A 16,881-nucleotide genomic window follows, 5' to 3' on the forward strand; every position below is an offset into this window, starting at 1 on the left:
AAAGTCCACCAAAGGCCTTTGCACAAAGAGTCGTTTCTTTTCTCTTTAAAATGGAACAATCGTATGTTGTGTAAACCCTTAGGGATAGTTTTTTAGTCGCACTCAAGCTTCTAAGCGCCAAAAATGTGCTTTTCATACGGTAGCTATAAAAATATTATACATTAAGATCTGATTCTACTTTCATTGAGCTATTTTTTCATGTACAACCAACCTTATTATTGATATCAATATTCATTAATTTTTAAAAATTTAACCCTTTGAATGCCTGTTTTTTTGTCATGATGCCACCATGTTTTTCAATGAAAAAAGTAGAAAAAATAACTATTTTTAATACACTACATGCAAATTAATTATTTTGTGTTGAATTATTTCAGCCTGGGAAATGTCAAAGATTAGCTGCTCAACATCCGTATTCCATTGGCTGAGTTGGAGCTCAGCGTCAGCATTCTATTGGCTGAATCCAGCATTGACTCTGCCCACGAGTTAGCGGTATTTAGAAAGGTATTTACTGATTTGGAGTGTATGTAGATGAGTGGGAGAGAAATTTAGGCGTTTTTTTAGCTGATTAGGAGTTATTTTTGGAAGAGTAGGGGAGAGACAGGGAGAGAGACAGAAACGAGGTTTCAGCTGTTTGTGGATGAGGGGAGGGAGGAGGAAGACAGCTGGATAAGGTCTGGAGTAGATGATTGTTTGTCAGGGGCTTCTCAGACTGAACACGATTGGTTTATGAAACGTTGAGATGGGTGGAGTCAAATGTTGCATTGAGCACCCGAACTGCACACTGCAGCCAGGGGTTTCTCGTTTTAGTGGAGCATTTCTTTGCTCCTAACAGCTGGAGCGTAACTCCTGCTTATGAACAGTGTATTTTAGAGCTACTGCAGGAGCTGAGCTTGAAATATCAAGATAAAATAAATATACTCAATCTTGCCAAAATTCATGCCGTGTACATGAAGCACAAAATGATCCAAAAATGAAAAATGAAAAGCATCAAATGTGCACAGCCTCCCCTAAGGTTAAACATGTTTGCACTCTGATGCTGAAGCTTTGGTCCGTTTGAGTTTTTTTGGAACAGTTTTGTTTTTTGGGGGGTTTTATGAATTTTCTGAGTCTTTAAAAAGGCTGATTGATTATTCAGAGCGTTGGCTGCAGCTCCCTTCTCACTGTCATTGCACAGAAGTGTCTTTAAACAACCTCATTTCCCCATGAATTATGTGGATATCAACCACAGGACTTACAGAATAAAGGTCAAATTTACGTGACTGAATTCAAAAGTTCCTCTCCAACTTGGCACAGCGCTAACATACAAGTTTGTGCCATGCAGAGCTCTCTGTCAGGATGGATGGACCCAGTGGGTTTTATCCAGGAGTGAAAGAGACACAATCATATTCATGCTTTGCCAGGATCTACGAACTGTTGCAGCCAAGACAAATATAATGCACTGTACTCAGTGTGCGCCGTTGTTTTTATCAGATTATGGACCCCCCCCTCCAAAAGAAAAAAAAAACATAAAAAAATGTAAAGACTGTAAGGCAGGCTGCTAAACGGATGCTAAGACCGTGGTGGACCACAGACATGAGGACGGTTTCAGCTGGTTTTTAAAATGATGTTTGTAGTAACGTTTTCATGGTAGATGTGCAATGTGCGCTTTAGCAAATGTAGCTAAGGTTTACGTTGCTACATAGCTAATGTAGCTTCTTTGTGAGATTAGCTTTAGCTACATTAGCTATGCTCTCTATGTTGCTTACGCAGCTAACGGAGCTACGTTTGCTACCTTACATGGAGCTAAGCAGACGGCTCACTCTGATTTATGAAACGTTTAAGTAATGAGGTTCTGGAGGTCAGGTTTTTGACCTTGTATCCTAACCTTTACCTTAACCCTAAACGTTGCTTTAATCTGATTATTTCAGAAGTTTCAGCGTAGATTTCTGTTCTAAAGTAGACGGTTTCTCTGATGACGCCAGTCAGAGATTACAGTCTGCATCCAGACAGAACATCTCACAGAAATGTGAGAACAAACGAGACTTAAGAGGAAAAACAAACATGGAGGACGACCAGCGCCGTTAGCTGGTTCAGCACTCGTGAGCAGCTCTTCTTTTTAGTAGTCCATTTGACTCAGGTCACAGCTGTGTTTCTGTCTGCTGCCATGTTTGTAAGCTGGCCACGTTCTACCGGCTGCTGCAGGTGTTCTGTTGGAGGCAGCTGATCTGGAAGCATTGATCTCAAACATGTTAGATCTGAATGATTCCAGACTCTGACCGGATCAGGAGCGGTAAAATAATGACTGAGGCTTACTTGAAGGAGTAACCAGTTGTGAAGCTGCATCTTAGGCCACGCCCCCTGATTAGTAAGCGGGCCTAAAATGTAGAGTTTAGCCAGCCACATTCCCAGTCTGATGATGTGTAGATGAAAAAAACGACATCTTTAAACAGACCGACTTCAGGAGTCAACTTTGTTTTTAATGTTGTGTGAAATGGATGATAACTCTGTGTCAGAGGGCTAAAACAATCATGTGTTGTTGTGAATGTGATCTTTGACCTCTGAATGTTAAAAATGTTCACAGTGACATCTGACCCTCCATCAGCATGTAACGATTATTCAGTTTGATGTTAAACTCCTGAATTTATTTTGAAATCCTAGTGAATGTTTCACGTCTTCCTCTGAAACTGAACCAGCGCTACAGCACAGCGTCCAATCGGACAACAGCATCAAATCGGACGACAGCGTCTAGTCAGCTGATGGAGGTTCAATCGTTGACGTATTTTCATCAGAGAATAAAATAAAGCACAATGAGCTCAGTGTGGTGTCACATCTTTGTGTTAGTGCTCCGCTCGTCACCGCTAGACTTCCTGTTGGCGAGTCATGAGGTATCCTGGATGTGGTCTTGGTTGTCGATCACTATGACACACTTCATGGGATAAAACCATCGATCTTCAGAGCCAACAGGCCCTGAAGCCTAACCTTCCAATCTGTCTAGACTCCATGTCTATAAGCATTCAGGGTACCTGAACCATCCAGCTGTCTGGATAAGGTTAGCATGGAGTCAGAGTGACATGTAATGAAGTGCTTACTACCAACACACTGATAAAACCTTCATCTGAAGAATTCGTGAACTCTTTTGGCTGTTTTTTATTTGGTTAATGGATAATGTGTTGGATGAAGTTGACAAACATCTGATCATCTTTTTAGTCAGAATTTCAGTCAAATAAAACCTCGGCATCAGAGCAGACGGTGACCACTCGCTGTGGATGCTTTCACTTTCACTTTTATTTTTCACATTTTCATCATTTACTTCCAACATTTACAGAAAACAACCAACCAGACCATTACAGGATGAAACTATAAACACAATGTTAAAAACACCATCACACAGTTATCTATTTTATTTAACTTCAGTTTTCTATCAGCACAGCTAGCACACAGTTAGCTCAACGATAATGAAGTGCTAATTTGACTGGACAGAAAGCTAATATAAAGCTAATATAAACTTAGCATTCAGCTGTAATGAAACCAACAGCATAGCAGACATTTATCAGCATTAATGAACAGTTATTAGTAATGTTATTGATCACTGTAAACACTGATAAACCTCACTGAGCATGTGCCACAGTGCCAGATTTCTGAAATGACTGATACAGGCGATAAAAGCTTAATTCACATTAAATTAAAAACATTATTATTCATATCTGTACCTTTGTGACACTAAAAACTCTTCATTTTACAATTCACACGAGAGAATAACAGCCAACCGTCTAGGGCTAACAAAATGACACACAGACCACCTACAGCAAAAACAGCTAACATACAGCGAGCAGAGAGCTACAACAAAACTTAAAGTAAGCTAGCACAGCTAACAAAGCTCAGAGAAAGCTCACATACAGCTAAAACAAAGCTAACATATAGCTAACACAGCTAACACAAAGCTAAAACAAAGCTAACATATGGCTAACACAGCTAACACAAAGCTAAAACAAAGCTAACATATGGCTAACACAGCTAACACAAAGCTAAAACAAAGCTAACATATGGCTAACACAGCTAACACAAAGCTAAAACAAAGCTAACATATAGCTAACACAGCTAACACAAAGCTAAAACAAAGCTAACATATGGCTAACACAGCTAACACAAAGCTAAAACAAAGCTAACACAAAACTAACACAGCTAACAGTAAGCTAACACATCTAATAAAGCAAACACAAAGCTAAAACAAAGCTAACATGAGCTAATGTAAACCTGATTGGAGGTTTTAAATCGTAAACACTGAATGTTTTTTGTAAACATGAAAATAATTTAGATAAATGATGTCCGCTGTCTCTATATACGCTGTGACAAACATCTAGGAAGCATTACAGGTAAGATTTTAACACCATGTCCAATCACATGGCTCCAACTTTGATAGTGGGTTGGCTTGGATTTAGACCCTTCTCTCTCATTGGTTGTACACTCTGGCTGCTTACTGAGTGTTCAGTGACTATTCAGGTACGAGAGGCTGGCTCCAGGAATTTTCCAGCTCTGCTCCATGTTTTCAAAAACTGCTCCAGGACTTAACAAATTTTCTGGATGCATTCTAGGACTTCTCCAGGTTTTCCAGGATGTTTCCAGGATTTCCAAGTTTTTCCAGGACTTGTCCAGATTTAGTTAATGTTTCTCAGGACTATTCCAGGACTTTTCAAAGTTTTCCAGGACTTAAAACATTTCTCAAGGACTGAAGTTTTGAGTGACTATTCTAGGACTCTTCCAGGTTTTCCAGGCCTGTTTCTTGTATCCCATGACTGTTCCAGGACTGTTTCATGTTTCCCAGGAAGGTTCCATCACTTTTTCAGGCCCTTCTAAAACATTCAAGGCCTGTTAAGGGATGGATAAGTCTATAATAATTATAGTCTTTATGACTGACGTCTGCCTTGAAACATCATGCTCACATCAGCAAGTTGGCTCCTCCCAGCAGGTGGTCCTATTGGTCACTAGGACTGAAGGTGGTGTTCTCCAGCTTTTACTTTTACTTCAAACTTTCAAAATAAGAGCCTGAAAGTCTCCTGTAGCTGATAATGTCCAAGTCATCGTCTGGTCCATTTGATCAGTGTCTCAGGTGATCGATACAGGAAGATCAGTTTGGCATAAAGCTCCTCCTCCAACTCCAGCTCACCTGTCTCCCTCACCTGCACAGAAAACAGCCAATCAGATCACAGCATGTTAGCCAATCAGATCACAACATTATTCTTCCCTTTCTCTATGTAGTTCTATAATGAAGAGCCCACCATAATGTGTTTTTACTAAACAGTTAACCACTGTCTTTGGTTCATTGGTGGATTTCACATAATGAGGGAGAAAAGCGGTTAAAGGTGACCTTGGATGGATTTAGTGGGGCAGCACCATAACAGTATGTTAACTCCTGTGGGTGTGGCTTTATGATGTCATGTGATGTTGTTTAAGCGTGAATGGTTACCAGGAAGATGTCGGTGCACAGTTTGAGGATGCGGTCGACACACGGAAGCTCCTCAAACATGATGGAGTGGCTGATCCCGCTGAAGAACTCACGCACGAACTTTCCAATCACCAACACCACCGACGCGTACAATCCCATGATGCTGTGGGGCCAAGACACACAAGGAAGAAGACGAAGAAGGTAAGTTACTGTGGTACTGTGATGACAAAGACTTTAATCTTTACCAAAATCTACTGAAACTACTCCAACAGAAGTGGTGTTTTTACCCATATCCTGCCAGGAAGCCCAGACTCGGAGGGCTGACTTTATCACTGAACACAAACAGCTGAAGCCCCGCCTCCCTCCTGTCACTCGGTAAGGTCCCACCTCCAACGTGCAAGAAGGTGGTAGATGGTTGATCAACAATCCACCATTCCTGGATTTCTCGGCTCTGATTGGTTGAGCGCTCCAGCGCCAGCAGAATGTTCATGTAGGTATCATCTGATTGGAGGAGAAAGTTTAATTACATCACAACAAAAAATCAATTAAAGCAGTGATCAAAGGGTTTAAAGATTTCACTGTGACTGCCAATCAATAAATTAAACAATCAATCAATTGACTAATCAGAAATTTGTCAATTTTGATGCAGAGCATCAATAAAATCAACATCAACCACAAACCTTTGTACAGCTGTTCGATTGGTTTGGCGTTGGAGTCACTCGGAGCTCGAATGAAACATGGAAAAACGTCCTGTATGACCCTGAAAACAAACAAACAAACAAACAAACAACAAACAAACAAAGCTTGAATCTGGCTCTGGCCGACATGTTTGTAGTTTTTAATCATTTCTTTTTTCTAAACTTTTTTTTTACATGACACTGGTTGTGAGGTCATAACCCCGCCCTCTGTACTCACACAGGAAGTGTCCTGGTTCCGTTCAGCAGTTCGATCAGTTCCAGGCGAGTCTGGTCATCCAGGTAGGTGACATGTTTACCTGATGCAAGCTCTGCCTTCGCCCCCAGACTCAAGTTCCTGTTTGGAAAAAACAAAACTGAGCGTACCATTACTGCAACTATTACTCCAATGGCTACCACTATTACCGCTGTTACCACTACTACTACCACTGTAACCTTTCATGTAAAACCTGGGTTTGATTAGTGATGGATGACAATCAGTATTCAGTGATGGTGGACAGTGATCAATGATGATTAATCAGTGATGATTAATATTGTTTTTTGATGTCTGATGGGTGAAATAAAGCTGACCTTTGGATGGTCCAGGACAGGGTCAGGGGGAAGTGCTCCAGGTGTAACACCTGGCTCAGGTAGGTCCTGCTGGGCGGGCTGATGGTCCACAGAGAGTTGCTGCTGCCCTGCAGCTCAGCCACTGTCACGTCCTCAGCACCGTACGCCTCCAGAAACTGCAAGGCACTCTGGGAAGTATGTAGTGCACATTAACTGCTAATATATTTACAGAGTGTACTAAGACATTGGATAAAAAGAAGCTGCTACAAAGTGTACTACACACTAAAGGACAGAATGTAGCTAGTACATAGTGTACTACAGAGTGTACTGCATTCTGTAGGACAGAATGAAGCTGCCATGTAGTGTACTACAGAGTGTACTGCATTCTGTAGGACAGAATGAAGCTGCCATGTAGTGTACTACAGAGTGTACTGCATTCTGTAGGACAGAATGTAGCTGTCATGTTGTGTACTGCAGAGTGAACTGCATTCTGTAGGACAGAATGAAGCTGCCATGTAGTGTACTACAGAGTGTACTGCATTCTGTAGGACAGAATGTAGCTGTCATGTTGTGTACTGCAGAGTGTACTGCATTTTATAGGACAGAATGCAGCTGCCATGTAGTGTACTAAAGAGTGTACTGCATTCTGTAGGACAGAATGAAGCTGCCATGTAGTGTACTACAGAGTGTACTGCATTCTGTAGGACAGAATGCAGCTGCCATGTAGTGTACTACAGAGTCTACTGCATTCTGTAGGACAGAATATAGCTGCCATGTAGTGTACTACAGAGTGTACTGCATTCTGTAGGACAGAATATAGCTGCCATGTAGTGTACTACAGAGTGTACTGCATTCTGTAGGACAGAATGTAGCTGCCATGTAGTGTACTGCAGAGTGTACTACATTCTGTAGGACAGAATGCAGCTGCCATGTAGCGTACTACAGAGTGTACTGCACTCTGTAGGACAGAATGCAGCTGCCATGTAGTGTACTACAGAGTGTACTGCATTCTATTGGACAGAATATAGCTGCCATGTAGTGTACTACAGAGTGTACTGCATTCTATTGGACAGAATATAGCTGCCATGTTGTGTACTGCAGAGTCTACTGCATTTTATAGGACAGAATGTAGCTGCCATGTAGTGTACTACAGAGTGTACTGCATTCTATCGGACAGAATGCAGCTGCCATGTAGTGTACTACAGAGTGTACTGCATTCTGTAGGACAGAATGAAGCTGCCATGTTGTGTACTACAGAGTGAACTGCATTCTGTAGGACAGAATGAAGCTGCCATGTAGTGTACTACAGAGTGTACTGCATTCTGTAGGACAGAATGTAGCTGTCATGTTGTGTACTGCAGAGTCTACTGCATTTTATAGGACAGAATGTAGCTGCCATGTAGTGTACTACAGAGTGTACTGCATTCTATCGGACAGAATGCAGCTGCCATGTAGTGTACTGCAGAGTGTACTGCATTCTATTGGACAGAATATAGCTGCCATGTTGTGTACTGCAGAGTGCACTGCATTTTATAGGACAGAATGCAGCTGCCATGTAGTGTACTAAAGAGTGTACTGCATTCTGTAGGACAGAATGGAGCTGCCATGTAGTGTACTACAGAGTGTACTGCATTCTGTAGGACAGAATGCAGCTGCCATGTAGTGTACTACAGAGTGTACTGCATTCTGTAGGACAGAATATAGCTGCCATGTAGTGTACTACAGAGTGTACTGCATTCTGTAGGACAGAATGTAGCTGCCATGTAGTGTACTACAGAGTGTACTGCATTCTGTAGGACAGAATGTAGCTGCCATGTAGTGTACTGCAGAGTGTACTACATTCTGTAGGACAGAATGCAGCTGCCATGTAGCGTACTACAGAGTGTACTGCACTCTGTAGGACAGAATGCAGCTGCCATGTAGTGTACTACAGAGTGTACTGCATTCTATTGGACAGAATATAGCTGCCATGTTGTGTACTGCAGAGTGTACTGCATTCTGTAGGACAGAATGTAGCTGTCATGTTGTGTACTGCAGAGTATACTGCATTTTATAGGACAGAATGTAGCTGCCATGTAGTGTACTACAGAGTGTACTGCATTCTGTAGGACAGAATGCAGCTGCCATGTAGTGTACTACAGAGTGTACTGCATTCTGTAGGACAGAATGTAGCTGCCATGTAGTGTACTACAGAGTGTACTTCATTCTGTAGGACAGAATGTAGCTGCCATGTAGTGTACTGCAGAGAGTACTTTCCTATATGACAAACAGAACGACAGAAAGTATCTGTTGTAAAGAATTTTTTTAAACAGCACTTTTTACCATTGGGCATAATTTAGTATCTAGAAGGTGTGCTACATTTAGTAGGTCTACATACCCTAGAAACCAGTGTAGCAGCTACAAAGTAAACTACACAATGTACTTCAAACTGTAAAGCATACTGTAATTCATACTGTGGGATAGAATGTAGCTGCTGCACAGTGTGCTTCAGAGTGTTCAACATACCGTACTAAATATGAAGGACAGGATGAAACGGCTACATAGTGTACTAGAGGGTGTACTAGAAAGTGTACCAAATACTAAATAATAGGAAAGAATGTGGCTGCTATAAAGTGTACAACAGAGTGTACTACACACTGTACGATATACTGTGCTACACACCGTAGGAACAAGTGTAGCTGCTACATAGTGTACTACACAATGTACTACAACTAGACTTCATACCCTAGGACTAAATGTAGCATCTAGAAAGTGTATAACATTCTGTAGGACTACATATCCTAGGACAGAGTGTAGCTGCTACAAAGTGTTCTAAAGAGTCCACTTCGTACTACATATCATCCTACATACTGTAGGACAGAAGCTGCTACAGATAGTGGTAAAGAGTTTATTTCAAAGTGTACTACATACTACCCTGCATACTGTAGGGCACAAGCTGCTACAGATTGTACTTGAAAGTGCACTTCAAAGTCTACTACATATTGTACTTCATACTGTAGTAAAGAAGGTTGCTGCTACATTGTAAACTAAAGAGTGCACTACAAACTGTACTACTATCTCACATATGTACTGTAGGAAAAAGAGTTGCTACTACATAGTGTTCTAAAATGTGCGTGATAAAGTTAACTACATACTGTCCTACATACTGTGGGATAGAAGCTGCTACAGATTGTATTAGAGTGTATTACAAAGTGAGCTACGTACTGACAAACCGAATAGAGCTAATATTTAGTATACCACAGATTATAGAGCTTACTTAATTGAATATGTGCATACTGGAGAGAACGTACTGGTTCGTAGCTGTAGGAGGAGACGAAGGAGGTGAAGTCTCCTTCAGTCAGATCTCTGAGCTGATTCTGCTGAGCGCTCATCGTGAAGATCGGCTGGAAAAACAAACAAACAGTGAACGACTACAACAGTGACAATAAAAACACCAACCACTGCTAATACTGCTAATACTGCTAACATCAACCACTGCTAATACTGCTAACATCAACCTCTGCTAAAACTGCTAACATCAACCTCTGCTAATACTGCTAACATCAACCACTGCTAATACTGCTAACATCAACCACTGCTAATACTGCTAACATCAACCTCTGCTAACATCAACCACTGCTAATACTGCTAACATCAACCACTGCTAACATCAACCACTGCTAATACTGCTAACATCAACCACTGCTAACATCAACCACTGCTAATACTGCTAACATCAACCACTGCTAACATCAACCACTGCTAATACTGCTAACATCAACCACTGCTAACATCAACCACTGCTAATACTGCTAATACTGCTAACATCAACCACTGCTTATACTGCTAACATCAACCTCTGCTAATACTGCTAACATCAACCACTGCTAATACTGCTAACATCAACCACTGCTAATACTGCTAACATCAACCACTGCTAATACTGCTAACATCAACCACTGTTAATACTGCTAACCTCAACCACTGCTAATACTGCTAACATCAACCACTGCTAATACTGCTAACATCAACCACTGCTAATACTGCTAACATCAACCACTGCTAATACTGCTAACATCAACCACTGCTAACATCAACTACTGCTAATACTGCTAACATCAACCACTGTTAATACTGCTAACCTCAACCACTGCTAATACTGCTAACATCAACCACTGCTAATACTGCTAACATCAACCACTGTTAATACTGCTAACATCAACCACTGCTAACTCTGCTAACATCAACCACTGCTAATACTGCTAATATCAACCACTGCTAACATCAACCACTGCTATCATCAATCTCTGCTAATACTGCTAATATCAACCACTGCTAACATCAACCACTGCTATCATCAACCACTGCTAATACTGCTAACATCAACCACTGTTAATACTGCTAACATCAACCACTGCTAATACTGCTAACATCAACCACTGCTAACTCTGCTAACATCAACCACTGCTAATATTGCTAACATCAACCACTGCTAACATCAACCACTGCTAATACTGCTAACATCAACCACTGCTAATACTGCTAACATCAACCACTGCTAATACTGCTAACATCAACCACTGCTAACATCAACCACTGCTAATACTGCTAACATCAACCACTGTTAATACTGCTAACATCAACCACTGCTAATACTGCTAACATCAACCACTGCTAATACTGCTAACATCAACCACTGCTAATACTGCTAACATCAACCACTGCTAACATCAACCACTGCTAATACTGCTAACATCAACCACTGCTAATACTGCTAACATCAACCACTGCTAATACTGCTAACATCAACCACTGTTAATACTGCTAACATCAACCTCTGCTAACTCTGCTAACATCAACCACTGCTAATACTGCTAACATCAACCACTGCTAACATCAACCACTGCTAACATCAACCACTGCTAATACTGCTAACATCAACCACTGCTAACATCAACCACTGCTAATACTGCTAACATCAACCACTGCTAATACTGCTAACATCAACCACTGCTAATACTGCTAACATCAACCACTGCTAACATCAACCACTGCTAATACTGCTAACATCAACCACTGCTAACACTGCTAACATCAACCACTGCTAATACTGCTAACATCAACCACTGCTAATACTGCTAACATCAACCACTGCTAACATCAACCACTGCTAATGCTAACATCAACCACTGCTAATACTGCTAACATCAACCACTGCTAACATCAACCACTGCTAATACTGCTAACATCAACCACTGCTAACATCAACCACTGCTAATACTGCTAACATCAACCACTGCTAATACTGCTAACATCAACCACTGCTAATACTGCTAACATCAACCACTGCTAACATCAACCACTGCTAATACTGATAACATCAACCACTGCTAATACTGCTAACATCAACCACTGCTAACATCAACCACTGCTAATACTGCTAACATCAACCACTGCTAATACTGCTAATCTCAACCACTGCTAATACTGCTAACATCAACCACTGCTAACATCAACCACTGCTAATACTGCTAACATCAACCACTGCTAATACTGCTAACATCAACCACTGCTAATACTGCTAACATCAACCACTGCTAATACTGCTAACATCAACCACTGCTAACATCAACCACTGCTAATACTGCTAACATCAACCACTGTTAATACTGCTAACATCAACCACTGCTTATACTGCTAACATCAACCACTGCTAATACTGCTAACATCAACCACTGCTAACATCAACCACTGCTAATACTGCTAACATCAACCACTGCTAACATCAACCACTGCTAATACTGCTAACATCAACCACTGCTAATACTGCTAACATCAACCACTGCTAACATCAACCACTGCTAATACTGCTAACATCAACCACTGCTAACATCAACCACTGCTAATACTGCTAACATCAACCACTGCTAATACTGCTAACATCAACCACTGCTAATACTGCTAACATCAACCACTGCTAATACTGCTAACATCAACCACTGCTAATACTGCTAACATCAACCACTGCTAATACTGCTAACATCAACCACTGCTAATACTGCTAATCTCAACCACTGCTAATACTGCTAACATCAACCACTGCTAACATCAACCACTGCTAATACTGCTAACATCAACCACTGCTAATACTGCTAACATCAACCACTGCTAACTCTGCTAACATCAACCACTGCTAATATTGCTAACATCAACCACTGCTAACATCAACCACTGCTAATACTGCTAACATCAACCACTGCTAATACTGCTAACATCAACCACTGCTAATACTGCTAACATCAACCACTGCTAACATCAACCACTGCTAATACTGCTAACATCAACCACTGTTAATACTGCTAACATCAACCACTGCTTATACTGCTAACATCAACCACTGCTAATACTGCTAACATCAACCACTGCTAACATCAACCACTGCTAATACTGCTAACATCAACCACTGCTAACATCAACCACTGCTAATACTGCTAACATCAACCACTGCTAATACTGCTAACATCAACCACTGCTAACATCAACCACTGCTAATACTGCTAACATCAACCACTGCTAACATCAACCACTGCTAATACTGCTAACATCAACCACTGCTAACATCAACCACTGCTAATACTGCTAATACTGCTAACATCAACCACTGCTTATACTGCTAACATCAACCTCTGCTAATACTGCTAACATCAACCACTGCTAATACTGCTAACATCAACCACTGCTAATACTGCTAACATCAACCACTGCTAATACTGCTAACATCAACCTCTGCTAAAACTGCTAACATCAACCTCTGCTAATACTGCTAACATCAACCACTGCTAATACTGCTAACATCAACCACTGCTAATACTGCTAACATCAACCTCTGCTAACATCAACCACTGCTAATACTGCTAACATCAACCACTGCTAACATCAACCACTGCTAATACTGCTAACATCAACCACTGCTAACATCAACCACTGCTAATACTGCTAACATCAACCACTGCTAACATCAACCACTGCTAATACTGCTAACATCAACCACTGCTAACATCAACCACTGCTAATACTGCTAATACTGCTAACATCAACCACTGCTTATACTGCTAACATCAACCTCTGCTAATACTGCTAACATCAACCACTGCTAATACTGCTAACATCAACCACTGCTAATACTGCTAACATCAACCACTGCTAATACTGCTAACATCAACCACTGTTAATACTGCTAACCTCAACCACTGCTAATACTGCTAACATCAACCACTGCTAATACTGCTAACATCAACCACTGCTAATACTGCTAACATCAACCACTGCTAATACTGCTAACATCAACCACTGCTAACATCAACTACTGCTAATACTGCTAACATCAACCACTGTTAATACTGCTAACCTCAACCACTGCATCAACCACTGCTAACATCAACCACTGCTAATACTAACATCAACCACTGTTAATACTGCTAACATCAACCACTGCTAATACTGCTAACATCAACCACTGCTAATACTGCTAACATCAACCACTGCTAATACTGCTAACATCAACCACTGCTAACATCAACCACTGCTAATACTGCTAACATCAACCACTGTTAATACTGCTAACATCAACCACTGCTAATACTGCTAACATCAACCACTGCTAATACTGCTAACATCAACCACTGCTAATACTGCTAACATCAACCACTGTTAATACTGCTAACATCAACCTCTGCTAACTCTGCTAACATCAACCACTGCTAATACTGCTAACATCAACCACTGCTAACATCAACCACTGCTAACATCAACCACTGCTAATACTGCTAACATCAACCACTGCTAACATCAACTACTGCTAATACTGCTAACATCAACCACTGCTAATACTGCTAACATCAACCACTGCTAATACTGCTAACATCAACCACTGCTAACATCAACCACTGCTAATACTGCTAACATCAACCACTGCTAACACTGCTAACATCAACCACTGCTAATACTGCTAACATCAACCACTGCTAATACTGCTAACATCAACCACTGCTAACATCAACCACTGCTAATACTGCTAACATCAACCACTGCTAATACTGCTAACATCAACCACTGCTAACATCAACCACTGCTAATACTGCTAACATCAACCACTGCTAACATCAACCACTGCTAATACTGCTAACATCAACCACTGCTAATACTGCTAACATCAACCACTGCTAATACTGCTAACATCAACCACTGCTAACATCAACCACTGCTAATACTGCTAACATCAACCACTGCTAATACTGCTAACATCAACCACTGCTAACATCAACCACTGCTAATACTGCTAACATCAACCACTGCTAATACTGCTAACATCAACCACTGCTAATACTGCTAACATCAACCACTGCTAACATCAACCACTGCTAATACTGCTAACATCAACCACTGCTAATACTGCTAACATCAACCACTGCTAATACTGCTAACATCAACCACTGCTAATACTGCTAACATCAACCACTGCTAACATCAACCACTGCTAATACTGCTAACATCAACCACTGCTAATACTGCTAACATCAACCACTGCTAATACTGCTAACATCAACCACTGCTAATACTGCTAACATCAACCACTGCTAACATCAACCACTGCTAATACTGCTAACATCAACCACTGCTAATACTGCTAACATCAACCACTGCTAACATCAACCACTGCTAATACTGCTAACATCAACCACTGCTAACATCAACCACTGCTAATACTGCTAACATCAACCACTGCTAATACTGCTAACATCAACCACTGCTAATACTGCTAACATCAACCACTGCTAATACTGCTAACATCAACCACTGCTAACATCAACCACTGCTAATACTGCTAACATCAACCACTGCTAATACTGCTAACATCAACCACTGCTAATACTGCTAACATCAACCACTGCTAACATCAACCACTGCTAATACTGCTAACATCAACCACTGCTAATACTGCTAACATCAACCACTGCTAACATCAACCACTGCTAATACTGCTAACATCAACCACTGCTAACATCAACCACTGCTAATACTGCTAACATCAACCACTGCTAATACTGCTAACATCAACCACTGCTAACATCAACCACTGCTAATACTGCTAACATCAACCACTGCTAACATCAACCACTGCTAATACTGCTAACATCAACCACTGCTAATACTGCTAACATCAACCACTGCTAATACTGCTAACATCAACCACTGCTAATACTGCTAACATCAACCACTGCTAATACTGCTAACATCAACCACTGCTAACATCAACCACTGCTAATACTGCTAACATCAACCACTGCTAACATCAACCACTGCTAATACTGCTAACATCAACCACTGCTAATACTGCTAACATCAACCACTGCTAATACTGCTAACATCAACCACTGCTAATACTGCTAACATCAACCACTGCTAACATCAACCACTGCTAATACTGCTAACATCAACCACTGCTAATACTGCTAACATCAACCACTGCTAATACTGCTAACATCAACCACTGCTAATACTGCTAACATCAACCACTGCTAACATCAACCACTGCTAATACTGCTAACATCAACCACTGCTAATACTGCTAACATCAACCACTGCTAACATCAACCACTGCTAATACTGCTAACATCAACCACTGCTAACATCAACCACTGCTAATACTGCTAACATCAACCACTGCTAATACTGCTAACATCAACCACTGCTAATACTGCTAACATCAACCACTGCTAATACTGCTAACATCAACCACTGCTAACATCAACCACTGCTAATACTGCTAACATCAACCACTGTTAATACTGCTAACATCAACCACTGCTTATACTGCTAACATCAACCACTGCTAACATCAACCACTGCTAATACTGCTAACATCAACCACTGCTAATACTGCTAACATCAACCACTGCTAACATCAACCACTGCTAATACTGCTAACATCAACCACTGCTAACATCAACCACTGCTAATACTGCTAACATCAACCACTGCTAATACTGCTAACATCAACCACTGCTAACATCAACCACTGCTAATACTGCTAACATCAACCACTGCTAACATCAACCACTGCTAATACTGCTAACATCAACCACTGCTAATACTGCTAACATCAACCACTGCTAATACTGCTAACATCAACCACTGCTAATACTGCTAACATCAACCACTGCTAATACTGCTAAC

At 41.0% G+C, this 16,881-nt stretch overlaps 1 protein-coding gene across 1 annotated transcript in view; it reads right to left on the bottom strand.

Moving 5' to 3' along the window:
• Positions 1 to 4,125: 4,125 nt before the first annotated feature.
• The window catches only part of LOC121527285 (piezo-type mechanosensitive ion channel component 2-like), an 80,189-nt gene continuing 67,433 nt past the window's right edge, over positions 4,126 to 16,881 (bottom strand). Inside the window, exons 48-54 of the mRNA XM_041814187.1 lie at positions 9,957 to 10,049; positions 6,688 to 6,854; positions 6,338 to 6,454; positions 6,103 to 6,182; positions 5,710 to 5,923; positions 5,444 to 5,585; positions 4,126 to 5,156 (exon numbers count right to left, since the gene is read on the bottom strand). Coding sequence (XP_041670121.1) covers positions 5,055 to 5,156; positions 5,444 to 5,585; positions 5,710 to 5,923; positions 6,103 to 6,182; positions 6,338 to 6,454; positions 6,688 to 6,854; positions 9,957 to 10,049 — 915 coding nt within the window. The 3' untranslated portion in view covers positions 4,126 to 5,054. The remainder of the gene's footprint in view (positions 5,157 to 5,443; positions 5,586 to 5,709; positions 5,924 to 6,102; positions 6,183 to 6,337; positions 6,455 to 6,687; positions 6,855 to 9,956; positions 10,050 to 16,881) is intronic.

The sequence above is a fragment of the Cheilinus undulatus genome, linkage group 19 (genome assembly GCF_018320785.1).
Source record: "Cheilinus undulatus linkage group 19, ASM1832078v1, whole genome shotgun sequence".
NCBI classification, from domain to species: domain Eukaryota; kingdom Metazoa; phylum Chordata; class Actinopteri; order Labriformes; family Labridae; genus Cheilinus; species Cheilinus undulatus.